The 21,499-nt window shown below is 38.4% G+C and overlaps 1 protein-coding gene across 2 annotated transcripts in view; it reads right to left on the bottom strand.

Moving 5' to 3' along the window:
* Positions 1-7,642: 7,642 nt before the first annotated feature.
* The window catches only part of SLC16A12 (solute carrier family 16 member 12), a 92,493-nt gene continuing 78,636 nt past the window's right edge, over positions 7,643-21,499 (bottom strand). For both annotated transcript variants that reach the window (XM_032245581.1, XM_032245582.1), the window contains 5 exons: positions 18,565-18,668; positions 15,980-16,123; positions 13,463-14,042; positions 11,049-11,308; positions 7,643-7,956 (listed from right to left, as the gene is read on the bottom strand). In XM_032245581.1, the coding sequence (XP_032101472.1) occupies positions 7,694-7,956; positions 11,049-11,308; positions 13,463-14,042; positions 15,980-16,123; positions 18,565-18,668 (1,351 nt within the window). In that variant the 3' untranslated portion in view covers positions 7,643-7,693. The remainder of the gene's footprint in view (positions 7,957-11,048; positions 11,309-13,462; positions 14,043-15,979; positions 16,124-18,564; positions 18,669-21,499) is intronic.

Genomic DNA, 21,499 nt, shown 5'->3' with positions numbered 1-21,499 from the left:
GAAGGCAAGAAGATAGTTTGATTTTGCCATTCCACAATGTATACATATTTTAAAATATCATGTTCTACATGATAAATATATACAATTTTTATTTGTCAATTTAAAAAAGAAGGGGAGGGAAGGGGGTGGGGGATGAGTAGGGGTGGAGGGAGCTGGAACACATGTAACAACCAGAGGGTCACCTGCCCTTTAACATCCCCTGAGTTTGCCTTGGGCCTCCCAGCCATGGACTTTGGAAAGTGGCTGTGAATCCCTAATTCTATTAAATATTAATTTGGTTCAAGAGTAACTTCATCTCTCTCCACATGCTTTTCCTTTCCACACCACATCAACCCCAGCAAATCTCACCAAATCAAACAAACAACAACAAATATAAAAACCGAAACAAACACCAAAACTAAAATCATTTACAGTTCATTTCTATATAAAAGCCCATTATGGAGGAGATCCCAAGAGACAGAAAAGTCTACAACTTTAAAGTTAATATTAGATAATCCCTGTTTTTCAGACAGAAAAGGGAGAGAAGTGAGCGTGAGAGGTATTGGGAGAGGGGAGACAGAAATAAACAAAAAATAATAATTGAGGGAGCAAAGAAAGAAGGAAAGAAGAAAAGACCCCCAACCATTTATTGATATTCCTGCCTCTTTCCATGATTCTGAGCTTTGCTGCTTTCCCTGTCTCCTCTTCACCCTTCAAAACTGTTCTTCCATTTTTCTTAAACAGAGCAATTCAGTTCTAACTCTTATCCTCATACTCAACCACAAACTCACCTATGCATAACCAAATCCATCAAGTTGCTCAGTTCTACAGGAGAGCTTTCATTCTAAGATAATCCACTCTCCTTTGAAAGCAATTTCAGTTACAAATAAATAGAATCCCCACATAATTTCACATGTACTACACATTTAAAGTAAATATAACCACTAAATTTGTCATAATTGGTGTATAGTATAATCCAACGTTTGATGTTTTTGAATTGACATCGAATCCATTCTACATCATTTGGTTTCAACGTTTTCTAACATTTGGTTTCTATTATGTTTGAGATTCTGTGTCTCACACTTTAACTCCTTTATCAACTAACATCAAATAAATTAACACATTAGTAAGCATCAAAGTAGGAACAACAATGAGAGAACGCTGATAATCTGGATTCCTGAGAAAGGCAGAAGACTCCAAATTTTTTTTACATTACATTTTACCAGTGGCTATCCCTAGTCAAGCCAGTCAAAATCATCATTCGTATTAATTTTGATACTCCACATTAGAAAGCTGACATAGGTAACCAAAAGCTGAAAAGTGCAACACAGCATCTTTATCCCTATATTTGTGCTTGCAAGAGGAACAGGATAAATGTGATGGAAACAGTAACGAGCAAGGGGGGAGCTGGAAGAGGAGGAGACAATCACAAACTTTAGTGTTTGTGCTAAGGCAGGCCTTGGGGAGTTGAACAGTTGGAGACCCCCAACTCCTGGGAAGTGTTCTCATGAATTCCAGCAGATGGCAGTGCTGCATAACATGTCAATTTTAAAACGCTTTGTGCTGTTCAAGCTTTGGACCCTTGAGAATGACACCCTTTTACAGTTGAGAGAGGAATATTGAAGTATAGCCCTGAAAATCGCTACTTTGTACTTAAAGAAGGCAATTGCAGCCTCCAAAAGTCCCAGACACCTTTATGGACCTGTCATTGGAACATTTATGTCCACGTGTGCTTGGTTCTGCACTGGCCTGAGATGCCTGCAGGAACCTCAAGAAGCCACACAAAGCAGCTGCCTCACATCTCTTTCCCTCACTCCCAGCTTCTTGCCCTGAAAAGAGTAAGGGCTGATTCCAATCTGTTCAATCCTGTCTTCAGATTCCCCAGAATCAAATTTTTTCAGCCCATAATGAATTTTTCCTCTCCTAACCTTCAAAGTACTACATATGCCTTTAACCTCAGGTCAATATTTAATAACTTCTTGTTGTTCTAACCTGAGCTGGTTTCAGTTTGCCAATTATGTAGTAAACTCGTGATCACAGAGGGGGTGCTATGTGTATTTTTAATTCTCCACCATATTTAACATGGTTCCAGATTCCAAAGAGGTGCTTGATAAATAGTTGGTTGATAACTCCTTTCACCATCTCTTAAAAATGTCTGCCAGCATGTGTTCTAATTTTCAGCAATGACCTATGAGTTATGGGCAGCCATAGGTCTGGTCAGGAAAAAGATTCCGGTGAGAAACATCTCCTGCACCTGGCCAAACCCTGGCACAAAGGTTTCTTGTTAAAGCAGTTTGTGCGATGCCTGTAACTGAAACCTCATCTTTTCATGTTTGGGGCATGTGCAATCCACCTTTTCCCAACATTCCAGGGCTCCCTCGTGTGAACAGCTCCTCTTCCCTGGGGTTTCCATTCATTTGTGCACAACAGCTATTTAATTAAGCCTATCTGGATTGAACACAGTAGTATCTTTTTTTACATTCAGGCCTCAATCAAAAGTTTGTTATTTAATATCTTTTGATCAACTCTTCCCTTTGCCACTTTTATCCCCTTTCTGAAACCTGCTCCATAATGGCCAAGGCTCCAGAGCTTCTACTATTTATGTGACATTTCTAACAAGGTGTCCTATCTAGTCACGCTAAATTAGGAACATCAAATGTATCCTATCTGTTCTAGATGCAAGAGCAACTTGGCCCAAACAAACCTGCACCCCAACCCTTCAATCAGCCCCACCCTTGCTAGTGTTACAATTCTCCTTAGCAGCTTTTTTCAAATTCATTTGTTCTTTGCACTCATTTATTCATTCACCAAGTATTCTTTGAATGCCTGCTCTGGGTCAGGCACTGCTCTAAACAGTGAATAAGTCAGTATGATCCCTATCCTCAGAAAACTTGTGGTTTTGTGGAGCAGATGAAATTTTAAAATAAACACACACATCAATATATACGATTGTAACTAAAAGATGTTCTTTGAAGGAAAATAACAGTGCTATGAGCATGAAGAATGTGGGTGGTAGGGGCGGGAGAGGGATGTATAATTTAGATAAGGGCAGTGATTAAAGATGGATTCCTAGGGCAGTGACATTTAAACTGAGGCCCAAAATATGAGAAGAGAGTGAACACAGGGATTAACATGTGCAAAATGCCCCAAGGTGGGGGATAGAAAGGAAAGGCTTGGTACTTAGAGGAACTAATAGAAAAACTGGGCGCTAGAGTATAGTAGAGTATGAGGAATGAAGCCTGATGGCGGGAACTACACCCTGGGTGACCTCGTAGGTCCAGGGTGGGCACTGAACGCTCATACCAGCCCTATAAATTCTGTGATTCTGAAATAGGCTTTGCTCGTCCTAGTTTGAGCTTTAGAAACTTAGGGTCTGATATCTGGATTCATCCACCTGCACTTGGGCCGAACCTGAGGTAACCACACAGAGGCTGCCCACATCCTTTCTCCCACTCCCAAACTCTTCCCCACCTTGACCCATACCCACACCTTGATCTGGCCCCAGTTGTAAAAACAGGCTATCCAAGAATGAGCATAGGTTTTCATCTTTCCTAGGACAAGGTCCTTGAACTCTTCCATCATTACGCTGGTCAATGGGAAAAGACCTAATTTGCCATCACAAAAGGAACATTTTTATGGAAAAACTTGAAAAGGGCTGCATTAGAAATGCTAAATCTAAAGACTTTTAATGTCAAAAATAAACTTTCTTATTTAATTCTAGACCAATCTTAGGTCCCAGATCCCTCAGAAAGACCTCTGACCCTTAAACAATTAAGAGGAATAATGAGAGTAATAACGATCACTCTCATCTAAATCTCAAAATCCCTTGTCATTGGATTGACTCTCTTGGGTCAGGAGAGAAAATAAAAGGCCCTTTTGACTTAATTTAATGCAGCTCTAGACCTCAGGTAGATAGATCCTTAGGGTGCTGGGGACAGGAAGAGAACATTTTAATCTTCAATTGAGACGCTCAAAGTCCATAGCAAGAAAGGGGCCCCAATCATCTTTGTAAGTAACGATGTGGCTCATTTATAGGTGATACTAACCACACATGTCCCTCATTAGCATGAACAAATTATTCTTGCCAGTTCAGTTATTCCCTGGCAGCTGAAGGAAACATGTGCTGCTCATGTTAATATATTTCAAACCGCTTCATCAAGGGAGAGGATAATGGGTAGATAATTGTAGATGTGGGGGGTAGGTACGTTGAGTATACTACTCATTCTACTTTTGTATATGTTTGAAAAGTACCATAACCATAATGTTTTGCCTTAAATGTCAGTCCTTTTATCATTATTTAACATCTTCCCACTCCCCCAACCAAATAGTTTTCTATGCTATGCGACAAAATCTCAATTGTCTGTCATTAGCAGCTGAGCTGGCAACAGATAAAAATCTATTGTTTGACAGTTATAAAAAAAACAAAAACACACCTTTTTTAACTCAAACTTTCATGCGTGAGAAAAGAAACTCAGATGTCTACTCTTAATTTGTACTATTTCATTTTCAATAAACAATTTCAGAATTAGACCTGCTGGGACCAGGAAGGGGAGTGCCAAATAGACATTACCATTCTCATTATCAAAGCAATGGCAAAGGCACTTCAAAAAGAACTCAGATCCTAACTGAGAAAGCCTGACTTTGGTAATGTGGAAGACAAACAGTGGAACTAACTCACTTTTGGGACAAAGTATGCTTCCCAACCCTCAATCCTCCCCAAAATAAGCCTGGATCACCCGCCAACCCTAAATGCTCTTCAAAAGAGGCCTGGATCAATCAACAGCAAATTAAACCACTGAGCTTGGAAGTAATGGTTTTGATAGAACCTCTTGGGAAAATTCCTGGAAATCTCCAATCTAGAATCTTCCTTCAATATTGATTAGAAGATTGAAGCATGATCCACAGGATTTTATCTGCCCACGGGAATGTCTGTTTCCAAACAGCTTCTTGAACCCACATAATGATCCAAGTAGGCACAGGGGAAGGACACCAGGCTTCAGCATCAGTAGCATCCCAGTTTGACAGGATTTCACACTAGAGGAATGCAGTGGATACCGAGCTGTGGGAACTGGTGCCTCAGTTTCCACATCTACAAAATGATAATAATAGAGGTCACTAGGGAAGTTAAATGAGACAGTGCATAGGAAGTGCCTGGCACAATAACTCATACATTGGAAAATTCAATAAAGACTTTTGGTTTTTGCAAATCGATTACTTACCACATCTTAAAATGCTGACCACATCTTAGCATGATCCAGACAAGTCCACTCACCATGCACTCCAAACCCTTGTCCAAGGTAAAAATGTCTTTCCAAACACAGGGCAATAAACTCATTTTATTTTGCTTTTGAAATAAGAAAATATTAGCATAAATATTTCATCTATGAAATTGCAATCGAACAAAGAGCCCAATCATACAGTGTATCTACAAAGTTAGATAATGTCTTCTGCTTTTCTATTCAGATAATTCCAAAGTAGAACTTACAGTAGTAGAAAGAAAAATTTAAGATGTAAAATTATCCCCCTACAATTTTGTTCTTGATTCCACAAAATACACCATTCCCATGAATTTCTCAGTTTTAAAATAAACAGTATAGGCACATGGAACATTAATAGTAAAGTTCTGTGTAGAAATGTAAAATAGTAGACCTTAAGATGTACATTTTTCTTACTGTTTTTCTAAAAATGCTGCTTCAAAAGAGAAAGCAAAATGCAAATCTACACATGTTTAAAGTCAAATCTCCCATACAAAATCTTTAAAAGTTCCTTATCATTATGCTCATTTTTCATAAGTACTTATAATACTTCATAGGAATTATATTGCAGAACCTCATAAAATTTGGCTGTGATTATGATGAAAAAATATGTATAAGAATACTTGTAACTATTTATATTTTTTTAAATCTTTAGGCTTGAAAATTCAAAAAATGATATTTTGGGCAAAGTGCTATTTCAAACAGATATAACTTCATTCTAACTTTGACTTTTTACAGATATCTTCCAAATATTTTTAAAATTACAAATGACAAAGTCAATGGGGTGCAAAACTAAATTCTTAAACTAAGTAAGGAGAAAACAGATAACATTTAAATTTCTCTTTTGAAAATAACTATGAAATACTACCATTTTCTCTTATCACATCCAGTCAGTATTTCATTCTGAAAGCAATGTATTAACATGTGATTTTATGAAGTAGTCCAGTGATAGGCAAGCTCTCTTGCTGAGCATACACAGTAACCCAGGATCTTCCTTATTGCTGTTTTCTTTACCCCCAGCACTTGCGAGGCCTCATAGGAGACAGTGGATTAAATAGCCTTCAGGATCAAAAAAGTTCCTTGACATTTGGATTTTAAACTACAGAATGATTAAAATTGATTGCATAATTTGCCCCTATTTACAGGTGTGACATGATGTGGGATTCGGGATTATAATTCTTTAGACTTAAAATGGAGACAAGCTGGGGGATCTGGACATTTTCTTCCCTCCATCCCTTCCCTCTTCAATCTGAAGACTCAGAAATTATCCCAAACCACAGAAAAGTAGAGTATTTGAGGGTGAATAAACTTCTAATCTAGTAAGTAGATTTCTAATTATTATCTGTAAAGAGATGAAAAGCAGTGGACAATGGAACAAGAATTAACACAGCAAGAAAATAATCACACCTTTAGAATATCTCTAGGATAATATATTTCAGATATCTGACCCTCTCCAATCCTCTTTTGGGCAATGATGAAACTAAATGTCTGATCTGCAAAGAAAACTCTCACCAGAGACCTGCTGATTCAAGAATTCAATTCCTGCACAATTGGAATACTGCCAACATTTTTTCATCCTAACAGGAATGTGTCTGCAGTTTAAGAGCTTTTTCCCTAAAGGTAAAAATGAGAAGTTTTGGTATTGTTAACATTTCAGGTAAGATTGAGAGGTTGTCCCTGTGCCTGAGGATGTTCTGCTAAATTTAGAATAAGTATTATATGTGATGGTAACAAAGGTGAGAGCTTGGGACTCAGTCTCAGGAAAAAAGCTTTCAGTTTTCCAGTGGACAATTTCAAATAGATCTTACCAGCCACCCTTTAAGATCTATTCCAATCATAGCATTCCATGATTATTTGGATTCTCAAAGTGGTGTCTACCCTTCTGAGCAGAGGCAAGGGCTGGCTGGAAGACTAAGAGAAAGAAAATGAGTTTCTTTCTATATTAGTCACCACCTTTTGAAGAATCTCAAGTATCCTTTAACAACCCCAAGTAAAACCCTAATGAGAAACTCCACCATAAAAAAGGTATGGCATCTTCGCTCTCTACCACCACACCCAAGCTGACCTTCCTTCTCCAAATCAGACAAGGTAAGCAAAGCTACACGTTAATGTTTCCATTTTCTTTCTGAGGGGAGAACATGAAGGGGCTGAGACTGGATCAAAGCTGCTGCCCGGTGTCATCTGCTTTGGTTATGCCTTGAAATTATCCCTAATTACAGCTAATTATATCAGTTGTGTCCTTACATTTCTTATAGAGCCATGCCCATTGACCAAAAGATAGGAGTTCAGTTATGAGTACAAATCCCAAATGAGAAGCCTCTGGGCTAGTCCAGCTTTCTTTTTTATGTGCTATTTTCCCTTAAAAATATTAATATGGTAACAAAACAATAATAATTTCCCTGGAATCTGGTGGCCCTACCTATCTCAAACCTGAAGATTCTGGGGCTCAAGGTCATTGGTCACGTGGGACTGTAACCAGGCACTGCTGTAGCCACAGACTCCCCATGTTTCTGATCTAATTCTCTTGTCACAGAATAAGCCACTGCTCCATTGGTCCATAGCTGCAGCTTGGGATCAGATTCTTTGGCAATGAACTGCAGCTGGGTTTTTCTCATTCTCTTTACAAGTCTAGCAAAGCCAAGCAACACAGAGCTAAATATCATTGAAAATCCACAAAGGAGGAATGCCGCAGTGTAGCTGCCAGTGGTATCTACCAGCCATCCTGTAACAAACAACAGCAAAATTATATTGTTGAGCTGAAAATTCAATTGTTTACCCACTCTCAAATTCTAACTATTTGTGAGGATAATAGTGGATTGATAGCACCGCCAATTGTAATTTTGAGAGAAAAAGCAGGTCACCTAAAAATATTGTGCAGCAACTGAAAAATACATTCTGTTTTCCAGGAAAACTTCTAAAGTGAATTGATTGTTGTTATGTAAAGTACTTGGAAGAGCATCATGTACCTGGTAGTCACGACATAAATATTAGTTACTATTAACTCCATGAAATCTGGTAGAAAGCTAAAAGTAGCATCATTTAAATGATTAAAGTTGGAATAATTTATCGAGGGTATTAAGAAAATGCATTTGTACAAAATGCCAGTAGTATTCACAACACCCATACACTATTTTGAGTAGCATGACATGCATCAAAGCAGAATCCACATTTTCAACTGGATTCAGCCATTGTGCTCTATCCAGTTTGAAAATCTGAACTTTGAGCCATTTCAGAAGTTGCAAATGCAACGTAGCTTTTTTTCTTTATCTCTTGTTGCAACAAATTAATCTCAATATCTATCTCAGCTCTAAATTTTGAGGAAAGCAAGGGCATATGACATGCAAAATAGTAGCCACAATGATTAGAAAACCAGTCAGGTAACATTATACTTTGTCAGGCAATTATTTTATAATGAACAAAAGGTTTTTTAAATTCCTTCAAACTTTCCTTATCTGCCAAAAAAAATTCATCAGAGAAGTATATGGTTTCTTCTGTTACCCACTTCACATCCATCAGTCAAAAACGGCATGTAGAAGTTGTTATAAGCCCCACAAAATTTCCTGAATTTAAACTACTCTCAAATATTTCAGTTATTGTTTCATTTACCTGTGCATTTCTATAGCACCAAACAGAAAAGACTGCATAGACAGTTGCCATTTGAAAGGTAAATAAATAAGAAAATGATACAATAAGAACTCATGTCTTAATCCTCTAATTCCCAGTAATGAATATAATATCTGATTTGCCAGTAAAGGCCATGGTCTGAGGAAAGGATTCATGAATCCCAATTTCATTTGTGTCCTGTGACCTTTGACAGAATGACACTATTTCCAAAGGTTGGTGAACACTAAAATAGGCTATGGAGGGAGGATGTGGGAACATTTTGGGGGCAGTTTTCAAAAACAGAGCATTAAACACAAAGATCTATATCACGGAGTTTAAACTGACCAGGATTTTTCATCTGCACCAGTGAAGTGGCCACAATTTCCCCTAGTTTGCTGTGTTTATTCCACCCCAATTGCTGGATTTGGAAATAGCCTGCAACTGTCTATTCACAATAATAGCTAATAGCAGAAACCCTGCCTTCCTCAAAAAATTTCCTGCCTTCTTTCTAGGCAAAGTTTTGGGTTATTTCTCTTTTGCCTGTCTGCAGAGCCCTTGTTCACGCTCTCAGTTTTAATCTAGGCAGATAGTAATATGGAACAGTAATTCTCACTCTTTACCATGCATGAGCATCACAACAAAGTTGGCTGAAAATGTAGATTTCTGGAACTCATCCTGAACCTTCAGATCACAGGTGGGAGTGTCAAGGAATCTGCATTTTTAACAAGGTTCCTAGGAAACTCACATGCAGGTGGTGTAGATCACATGCTTTAGGAAGGAGAAACAGATTCCAGCCTGTTTACTGCTGTCTCTCTCCAGCATGATAAACACAATAGTAGTTATACAGGCAATAAATATTTGTTGAATTACTTATTTAATGAATGCAATAAGTATTTGTCAAATTATTTGTTTAATCATGCTTTACTCTATAGCATTTTCGAGTTTATAAAACATTCTAGGTGCTTTATATGATGACTCCCAAATCTATATACACATCAGGCCATCCATTAAAGCTCACATTTCATCCTTAAACAGCTCTATTATGCATTTTTACCTGTATATTTCAGAAATTTCAACATATCTAAATACCATATTCATTATTTTTCAGGCAAAGCCACTTTCTTGCATTTCCTTATTTTTTCAACCATGACATTATTTTCTAAGTCACCCTTGACTTCTTTCTCTCATTCACCTCTGTAGGCTAAATTCTGCTGATTTCTTTTTTAACTTCCTCCTTTCCCCCAGAGCTCATCATCATTTCTGCTGCAGCAGCCCTAGCTCAGGCCTTTATCAGCTGCCTCCTAAACTGTTAGAATGGAATCTTAGCTACCTCTCTCCTAAGTTACTAGATCAATTGCTAGATCACATTTTCTAACACATACGCTTGACCATATTATCCTTTCACATAAAAACTTTAATACTACCTATAGTCTATGAAGAATAGAGCCCAGTCCCTTTGTCTGGCACCCAAAACACTCCACTATGACACTGGCATTTATAATTTCAGCCTCATCACCCACTTCCCTATTGGAATCCTTTTCTCCCACAAGACTTCCCTGTAAATGTACCCTACTTATTTATTTATTTATTTATTTATTTATTCTTTGTTTAGAGACAGAGTCTCGCTCTTTTGCTCAGACTGGAGTGCAGTGGCACGATATTGGATCACTGCAACCTCTGCCTCCCAGGTTCAAACAATTCTCCTGCCTCAGCCTCCGGAGCAGTTGGGACTACAGGCGCATGTTGCCATGCCCAGCACATTTTTTTTTTATTTTAGTAGAGTTCGGGTTTCACCATGTTGCCCAGGCTGGTCTTGAACTCCTGAGCTCAGGCAATCTGCCTGCCTCAGCCTCCCAAAATGCTAGGATTACAGGCATGAGCCACCATGCTCAGCTTGCCCTATTTATCTATATAAGGCTAAACAACTGCTCCATCCCCCTGTTCCCATCATTAATATGGAAAGGAATCAAGACCCTAATTTGGGACCTACTCTTTCCAGGTAGGCTAAGGTTCCTACTTGGTTGGAAAAAGATTATAAAACAAGGATGTAGGTGGAACCATGATGGTTTTGGGAACTCTTATATCCCTTTTCTCTTTCACTTTTCCCCAGCTCTCTTGACAATCCTTCTCATTGACTGCATGTGGGTTTGCTGTTTTCACATCAATATGCCAAAGAGAAGAGGTGATTGGGGTTTCTCTCTGGAAACTTACCTGCAATGGGTGGGCTCACCAAGTACGGCACTGCGTGAAGGAAGTACACCACACCAAGCGCTGATGACAAAGAGGTGGTCCCCACTATCTCTGCAGTCACTACTGGGATCAAGGTCACATAGGCACCATCAAAGTAGCCAAAGGTACAAGAGAAAGGCACAAGCAGAGGGAGACTTTGAAGCATTGGGAGGCAGAGATAGCAGAGCCCATCCATTCCCACAGCAAAGAGGTAGCAAACATACTGGTAATTCTTCAGACACCTGTAGATGTGAAGAACAAAAATGAGTACAAGATGTACACATTCTGTAAAAGAGCTTCAGAACCACTGCTACGCAGCAGTAAGCCTTGCAGTTATTTATAGCGATACCGTTCCCATTGTATGTTATCTATGCTGTCTTTCTATCCTTCTTTTATGCAAATGTAAGAATTCATCTCTCCAGGAAGCATGGTATGGTAGAAAGAATATATGCTCCAAAATTAGAAAGGCAGAATATTAAAACTAGTTCTACCACTCACTGCCTGCCTAACTTAATTTCTTTAGCTATAAAATGGAAAGGTTATCTATCTCATAGGGTCACTCTAAAAGTAGTCATGAAATAACATGTAGAGCAGGGGTGTCCACTCTTTTGGCTTCCCTAGGCCACATCGGAAGAAGAATTGTCATGGGCCACACGTCAAATAAACTAACACTAATGATAGCTGATGAACTAAAAAAAAAAAAAAGGGGGGGTGGATGTGCATAAATCTCAAAATGTTGTTAAGAAAGTTTACAAATTTGTGTTGGACCATGTTCACAGCTGTCCTGGGCTGCATGCAGCCCATGGGCCGCAGGTTGGACAAGCTTGACGTAAAGCAACCAGAGGCTAATTTTCCTAGCAGTCTACCATATTAGAGGCTTTTAGTCATGTTATCCATTGGTATCTGGCACATCATAGACCATAAATACTCAATAACTCAAGTGGTTACACAAAGGCGAAACTGTAATACAAAGACATTAAAATGATTTGCCAGAGATAATGGAGGTCTTGGAATAGGACAAAGTCTTATTTCAAGATTTCTGAAGTGGAATTTTCCCCATAACTTCAAATCCATCTATGATATCCATTGTTTCAAAGACTCTGTATAATGTCAGCTTCAACAGCTTATGTTTTACATTTTTCTACCCAAAGCCTCATTTGAACCTCACAAAACCATATAAGGTCAACAGGCAAATATTGCACTGGCTCATTTTACAGATAGAGGGTAAAATGAGGATCTGAGGGTTAGGCGACTTTCTGTAGGTCACAGTGTTAATAAGGAGCAGAGCCAGCTCAAGAACTTAGGTCTTGTATGCCTCAGACTAGACATGCCTCCATTATGCCTCAGACTAGACGTGCCTCCATTATCTTGCCGAGTTATTTGATTGTGAAAATAGGTACCCTTTGCTCTTCTCCTTCTTCTGTAACAATTAAAAATGTGGAAATAGTACTAAATATTATATTCATAACACTGGAGAATGGCAGTTGGATCCTGATTAATTACCAAAAACATAATTTGTCAGAAGCTACATGATGGTATTAGCTCTGCAGGTCACATCTCAAGTGTGAATAGTTCATCATTTAAGAGAATATGAGTAGCCTGCACTCTTCAGTCCGAACAGATGAGCATTTGCTGAAGAAATTACTTGGTAGATTTCTTATAACTTTGGTTTCTAAGCCTATAATTACAAGGAAATTATTTGCAGTTTGCACTGTCAAACATAAATATGAGACTACAAATAATGTGTTATCATTGCACCTGATCCTCCTGCCTGAACTGGATTCTGCTCCTTTTTCCATTGCTAGTCAATCTGGAGTGGTTCAAAAGAAACTAACACCACCACACCCAGCCAGAAGGTGTCTTGCTTGAGGACTGACTTATCTTGGGATGGAATTAAATCCACCACCAGAACTTGTTGTCACCCTAGGCCTCTGCAATTGAGACACATCTGGCCCATAACCTTTTTTTGTATTACCTGTAAACTAAGAATGTTTTTTTATTTTAAAATGGTTGGAAAAAATCAAAATAAAAATATTTTGTGACACAAGAAAATTATAAGAAAAATTTACCTTTCAGTGTGCATAAAGTCTTATTGGAACATAGCCACTCTCTTTTGTTTGCATATTGTCTGGGGCTGTTTTGTACTATAATAGCAGAGTTGGGTAGTTGTGACAAAGAACACATGGCCTACAAAGCCAAAAATGTTTACTATCCGTCCCTTTATAGAAAATTTCGCCAATCTCTCATCTAGAAGAACCAGCAAGGGAGATGCCTTCAGATACTGCAGACTAGTTAACATTATTCAGACCTAGGTATTTCACATGGTAAGGGGCTAGGAGAAACTCAAGGCTTAAAGTCCCCTGGTGGGGAACCAATTGTGGTTTCATGAATTTTACCTTCTGTTGGTCAGCCATCCAAATGTGATGTTGCCAATAATGTCAATCACTCCAAGTATGGACATAAGAAAAGCAGCTTGCTGATGACTCACTCCAACACTCAAAGCATAAGGCACCAAGTACACAAAGAGAGGGCTGCAGCCATAAGCCATAAACAGAATGGAGATGGCCAGCACAACAAAGTCTGACATCAGTAAAAACCTATATTCCTGCTGCAAACAGCAACAAAGGCAAGCCTGTGCCCATTCTTTGGTCAAAGATGAATACAGAGACACCCGCTTCAAGCCTTCTTTCTGAGTTCTACAGACATGGTTCTGCTCTGGAGTTGTGTGGTCCTCTTCAAGAGTAATCGGCCTCATCAAGGCACCACAAACACAGAGATTCAAGACGAAGCCCCCAAGAATGAGTAAGGCTCCCCGCCAGGAAAACTGTTCAATAAGGAGCTGAACCACAGGAGCCAGGATGAAGGTGCCAATGCCACTTCCTGACATGGCGATCCCATAAGCAAGGGCTTTCCGTCTGTTGAAGTACTTGCCAACCATGGCAATAGCTGGAGAGTAACAAAGTGCAAATCCAAGACCTGGGGATAAAGAGAACTCTATGAGTGCTGGTGTACCAAAACAGCCCATGGGAGAAAATATCTCAGAATGCAATTATTTTATTAAAGAGAATCTGATCTTTCATTAAACTCTTTTAAAGCTGCTTTTTACATCAAGCTTAAAATGAGTCTCCCTTCACCAGTCATTCACAATTTAGAAAATGTAGGATATATATGATTTACGTCTTAGGGAGTGTACCCTTAAGGAAATATGACTTCATAACCAAAATCAAATGAGGAACATGAAAATCATCATACAAACTAAATTGGAATTCAATAGAAAATTTGGATAATGCCAACCAAGGAAACTGATCCCTCCTCCCTTTTTAAACTTAAAGTATCCAGACAATTGCCTAAACATTTCACTGCCTATGAAGACACAACACTGATAATCTGTGACCACTCTGGAATTTGGATTCAAATAGCATATATAACTATGAAAATTCCAGGGTAATTTTACGAAGTTGGGAAACATCATCCCAATTTTATATGTGAACATAGCAATGTATATTTTCATATGTGAAAATACCTCTTAAGGTCAGTAGACAAATGTTGACAGTCTAGAAAGCTTTTTAAAGACCTTCAACTTTTGGCCTGGGTGCAGTGGCTCATGCCTGTAATCCCAGCACTTTGGGTGGCTAGGGCAGGCAGATGACTTGAGCTCAGGAGTTTGAGAATAGCCTAGGCAATATGGCAAAACCCTACCTCTGCAAAAAAAAAAAAAAAAAAAAAAAAAAAACAACTATAAAAATTAGCCAGGTGTGGTGGCATGTGCCTGTAGTCTCAGCTGCTTAGGAGACTGAGTGGGGAGGATGACTTGAGCCCAAGAGACAGAGGTTGCAGCTGAGATTGTGCCAATGCACTCCAACCTGAGGACAGAGCTAGATATACCCTGTCTTAAAAAACAGTCAACTTCTATTACTTTTTAAGTAAAGAAAATTTGAAGGGCTTTGAGCCTGGACTTTATGGCAGCTAGGATGTCAGAGAAGGAAAAGGAGAACCACCCTCAGAAGCTCCTGCTTCCATCTGCAGTTCAGGGTATCCAGCAACCCAGAGTTGCCTGGACCCAGAAGGGTTTCCGGATGTGGGACTTTCAATGTTAAAACCAGGACACTGCATGGTAAACTAGGATCCATTGGTCACCATAGCAGCAGTCAGGCTCTTTGGGGTTTTTAGGGGTGGATGTACCTTCTTTAGCTAACACAGCCAAATTTATAGCCTCACTATGAGGTTATGTCGTTTATTGACCTGATTCATGCCACACCAATGGCCCAAAGCCCAGGCAGGAGTTGGTGCTACTCTCCACACCTCTTTGAGTGACGGGCAAACTCCTACTACAGTCCCACCAGCCAACTCATCTTGTTCCCTATGCAGTCCCTGTAAGTGTGATTTATTGAATGTACATGTTGCTTTTTTCCCACGGGATTCATTATAATTTGCTAAAGTGATACTTCCATAGCATTGAGAAAGAATGTATAATATAAGAATATTCACAATAAAGGGCTTTTTAAAATTAGAAACTCCCATTTATTAGACAGTGGTATTTCCTATAAAGTCAGAGCAATGCAGATTGACCATCAATAGTATTTTAATGTCTTGGCAATGGTTGGAAGAATGACCATTGCTGAAAATTCATGTTGCCCTGGGTAACATGTTGTTTCTTCTGAATACAGAATCTCAGCCATACACTAATTCCAAAGAGGAAGCTGTGTTGCTTTTACCATCTGGCTGAATTAAATTGGTGATGCATTTTCATTAGGGTAGTGTAATCTCATTTCCAGCTCTGTTTAACTGCTAGGTAGGTAGACATCAGCTAGGTCAAGTAAATTATGCATCTAACAAAATGAATATTTTATGAATTACTTCTCTGTTGGCTTGGCAACCCCTGGATGGAGTAGGGTGACACAAAGTGCCCTTACCTGTAAGAACTCCCAGAGTGAGGTAGAGATGCTTCAGACTTGTGGCAAATGAGCCCAGGATGAGTCCAGTAGATGCAAGCAAGCCACCTAGCATGATTCCCACTTGACAGGATAAATGGTTACTCACAACACTCCCAAGTGGAGCTTCAAAAACAATAAGAAATAGGTTCAACAGAAAAGCCTTGAGAGTACTGTGAAAAGGCTGTGGTGCTGCATTGACACAGCAGAGAACCTTTAAGGCATTGAGCCCACCCTTTTAATTCTGAAGCTTTGGAAACTAAGGCCCAGAGAAAGGAAGTAACTTGTCCATGGTCCCACAGATAATAAGTATCAGAGCTGAAATGGAACTCAAATCTCCTGACCTGCATTTCAGTGCTCATTCCTCTTCATTCTATCATAATGGCAGGATTGTAGGGTGTTTTTTAAACAGTTGATCAACTTTCTCTAAATTACATGTCACTTGTACTGGGTTGTTTACTATAGTATTGATCATATATCATTAGCAATAAAGGTGACAGTTAATTGGAGAAAGAAAGTGGACAACACCATGTGACCAGCAGTGTTATATGGCAAAAAACCAGGGCAAGAGATCATAGACAAAATTCACAATCTGGCACTGCTTTCAGCCTTCAGCATGCCCTGTGGATGAGCTATCAAAGCCCAGAAAATCTAAGAAAAACGCTTCATGCCATGGTGATATTTTGGTTGATCTCACTTGATTTGTGACTTACCAATGTATCAGAATTTTGTTGACTTCAAGGCTCATAGAATATTAAGAAAAGCTAGAACAGGCCAAAAAGGAACAGAAGCTCAGGGGCATATGGAATGCCTAAGGTCACCAACAAAAGTACCTAACACCAAGTGTGAGGTTATTTCACCCCCTTACTCTTTGAGTCTCTCACACTAATGGCAGCAGTGATGGGTGAGGAAGCCATGTGAATTTCTTTCTAAGGAAAAATTTATGCTGACATCAATAACTCTTAGTAGCAAGATCAGAAGAACTGATTCTCTGGGTGTCTGTAGAGTATGATCATTTTTGTATCGATCATACTGAAATTGGGAGCCAACTCAAATGTTAGCCTCTCTGTTCATCACAGAGCAGGTCTGTTTCCAGTGGGTGTCCCAGATGTGATTCTGCAGACTCTCATCCATACTCGGAACTTTAATGTTCTAATACTATGTCACAAAGTGAGTAGATGGGTATATGGTAACTGTGTACAACAGTCATCTTGGTCTTTCATAGAATTTAAACATGTTGCTTCTGACAACCCTCCTCAAAGCTTCACACAGTCATTATAACCATATTGGTCACCTAAGGTCATTTCCTCCTATTTGGGAAATTATGAATTTCCTCCAAAAGATAGCAGTGAGGGAAATGAATCACCTTTATCTTCTGAGAAGACAAACATGGCTTCTTTAGCATGCTGACACAAAGGCTGTGAATAATGAGACCCTGAAAATCAAGTGGTTTAAAAAAAAAAGATTCTAAAACTCAAATATATGATTTTTTGATCTCTTAAGACATTCTTATTAGTTGAAAGAGTTGAGTTGATTTAGCCTTCTCATGAAACCTGCTTTTAGTCTTAGAACTGCTCTCAACTTCCTCCAAATCAAACAAATATTATACATTTCAGTACAATTCAACTGATTCCTGAGTATGTGTATTTTTTTCCAAAAAGAAATATGAGTCAGTACCTAGAATGGAATAAAATGATTATTATGAGTTACTGAACACAGGTGTTATTTCCCTTTTGCCACTAAAACATGGCTTGAGGAGATGAAAATTTCCTAAAATACTCAGAACTCATTTAAATGGAAAGATTGAGTCTAGGCTACAAACAATTTTTGATTCAATCTTAGAAACTCTCTAAGACATCAATTTAATAATGTTAGTTTGAAACATTTTTTAAAAAAAGTCAGCTTTGTTGTCCTCTACTACATAGATGGAATGTTAATTCCATACATTTCTAGAATACCCTACATGCCTTATATAACATCTTCAGAGTTTCCTTAATTAAATCACAGCCATAATGAATAGGTGAATATGTTTATCTCATGACTATACAATTCTGTCCTTCTCCAATACTTCTCTAAGCATGAAGATTTATACATGAAAAAGATGAAATCCATCAGTCAAATTTCAAACCCTCAAAAAGGGAACAGAATGCAATCCAAGACTTGAGATGTGATACAACACTGTTGGCACTCATTGAAGGAGATTATATAGAAATAGCTCATGGTACTATCCAATAACTGTATAACTGGAGAATGAGAAGGCCATAGCATTTGGAAGAGAGAAGCCAAGCATACACTCTAAATTGCTTCTAAAATCAGAAATAACCAAATCGTATGTGTTCTTTTGAGTGTATTATGTAACTGGTCTACCTGACATCAGCCAAGACTATCAATTACAAGAGCAAGTCTGGTTGGCTTTGGATGAAAGTAGGATTGGTCTCTTCTTTATATCATGTAGTTCTGGCCAGTTTTTAATGTAGCCCTTCTACTTAGGAAAACTAGTAATCAAAGTCAGTGGAACTTCACTGTTATATACAGTTCAAGCATGGCCAGTAATAAGTGATACTCACCACAGAGCATGGTCACACAATCTACAATGGAATGGATCCATGCCGTTTGTGCATAATCCTGAGTGAAGTATGTCTGGAACTCCACAAAAAAAATTGAGATACATCTGAAAAATACAATGCAGGCATTTTACACAAAAAGTGAATGAGCATGCATTTGAGCCAGAACTTAAAATGTTTGGTTCAATTAGCTGTTCCTGTCTCCAAGGGTTTTAATTGCTAGACTATAATAAGTGGGAAGTCAGCAGTTGACTATTTGGATCATGCTGGAGAACAAGAAGAACAAGTGTTCAGCCACCATAGGGGCTACTAAAGCCAAGTAGGTGTGAAGACCATGGTTCTAAGGAAGGTTTTATGGAAACAAAGGCAGTTCAAGAACATGGATTCTTATTTATTTTTGTGTTTTGCTAACAACTGTAACTTCTAAGAGGTTGTTATACAAGTTAAGATTTGACAATAAGAATTATATACCACCAGCAATGTCACTTTTAGGATTTGTATAAAGGAAATAATCAGGTGATGATGATAGATAGATGAGAGAGAGAGAGAGAGACAGAGGATATATTATTCTGGAGAACTAATTTAGTCACAAAATTATATATATGCATATGTATGTATATAAAAGAATATATTCTGAGGGATATAGTAATAATACATATATAAGAGAATATATTCTGGAGTATAGCCAAACATCATAACCAATCTAACTGTTCATCAATAAAGGACTGGTTAAATAAATTATGGCCTACCAATAAAATAAAACTTAGTCTTAAAAATGACGATATTGATCTATATTTATGGATTTTGAAGTAAATTTGCAATATAGTGTTAAGGAAAAAATAAGTTACAAAATAGTTTATATAGTAAGAACTTATCTTTATAAAAACAGTTTATGTAAATAGAAAATTTCCTGAAAGCATATACACTAAAAATGTACATAATCATTACATGTAAATGGTGAGATTAGAAATGATTGTTTTAATCTTTATTCAGCATTTTGAATTACTTTACAATAAACATGATTTCTTATGTAACCAGAAATGTGTATATATGTGTGTGTATGTGTGCATGTGCAGAGAAAGAGAAATATTTATATTGAAAAATAGCTAATTACTTAGAGAAAGACATATGAACCAGAAGCAACAGTTTGTATCCCTGTACAACTAGGAAGAGGCTTATATGGATTAGCATGGTGTCCTCATTCAGGCAAGAAGCTTTTAGAGCCCAGTGGTAAAAAGGGAAGAAATCAGGCCTGTGGCTTGGGGATGAAACAAGAGGTCATTAATTTCTTTGGAGCTAAGTTCCAATTAATTGTGCTTTAACAATCCATAGTAACCTATTACTTTCACTCTCCCTTTCTTCTCCAGTTGCTGCTGGGTGTGAAAGTAGGTGGGGAAGAGCTTGGAGAAGAAGGGAGAGAACATAAACAAGACCGCTGTGTTAGGCAAGGACAGCTTCTTGGGTGTGCAGCCTGCACATTCACGCAGAGCCTGGCACTTAGAAGCACAAACCTTGATTTAATGCTTGGCTGTCACTGACTGAACTTAATAATTTTATATTTGAATTTGTGTTTCATAAGTGCAGTGCAATGGAACAATAGAGACTTCATGTGAGCAGAGGAGTTACATGCAATGTGTGTTTCTACAGTTCTGTGATGCACCATTCACACATAGTGTTAAAGATGTCCCATAGGCATAGCGTTCTGCTAGACCCATGATTCAAGGGAGTTCAATTAAGACTCAAAGCCAGTGTCAGGTAAGTGTGTTACATCTACAACTTAATAAGCTTGAGGATAGGGAAAGAAGTGTCTACCCACCCCAAGAGGCTTTCTAGTGTGCTCTCCCAACTCCCACATTCTTTAGTCTCAATAGTTCAGTCCTCTAGGAAGGTGTCCATGACTACTCAAGTTTCTCTTTTCTCCACTCTTATGTGTTTCAACTACATGCTGGACATTTGTCACACTGTGTGGCAATTCCCTTTGCATTTGTTTATATTCACCAGACTGTTACCCTGTGACAGTAAAAACCATGTCTGTCTTATCTCACACTGAATCCCAAGTATCTAGTATACTACCTGTCATGTACTTGGTGTTCATAAGGGAAGCAAGCCAGGAAGGAAGGAAAGGAGGAAGGGAAGGAGGAAGGATTAAAGTTGTTAGAGGAAGTGACTATAAGACAAGGATGTGACAATGGTTGAGTAGCAACTTCAAGAACTATGAATGAGAAAGGAAAGAAGGAGGAAGACTGGATGGTAGTTATATAGGAATGTGTGGCTAGGTGAGGTAAAGTAGGGATATGAACAAAATGAGTGTTATAAGCTGAGCAACTAAATCCACAGATGGTGAATCCACCAGCAGAAGCTGATGATGTAAGAGGAACACACGATGTCTAAGAGAAAAGGGCCCCAGTGATGATGTTTTCAAATTATAAATCATAATCTCTTCTTTTCACTAGGTTGTTTTTGGGATTAGTATTTGTGTAATCATGTCTGTCCTTTGTCACTTTTTTAAAAGCTTGCTTTGTTTTCTGCCTGCTGGTTTTCTTATATGACTTAATTAGTCATATAAGTCAAACTTTAGATATACTGAAATCAAAATTAATATCTGATATTCTTGTCTAGACATGCAAGCAGGCTTAACAAAGGCAAACATTCTAATAACCACATACAGGCTTCTGAATGATTGTGACATTCATGAAATATGGGAAGAATACTTATCACTTCTTATCTGTTCTCAAAGGGGAAAAGCACCACATAACTTTTCAAGTAGTAGTTTTATGATCTTAAATAAATGAAATTTTATTGGGACCGTGTAAGCATCTCACTCCAGAAATTATGTTTGTTATTTTGGTTTTTCTTTGGAATATTTGGGCAATTACAGGGGAGCAGGGTTCTGATCCCTGATCCTCACCCTAGGTAATGAGAGTTTTTGATAAAGCTT

Source organism: Sapajus apella, unplaced genomic scaffold, assembly GCF_009761245.1.
Source record: "Sapajus apella isolate SASKATOON/1434 unplaced genomic scaffold, GSC_monkey_1.0 scaffold58, whole genome shotgun sequence".
NCBI lineage: Eukaryota > Metazoa > Chordata > Mammalia > Primates > Cebidae > Sapajus > Sapajus apella.
The sequence above is the reverse complement of the archived record's forward strand: the minus strand, read 5'-3'. Positions and strand labels throughout refer to the sequence as shown.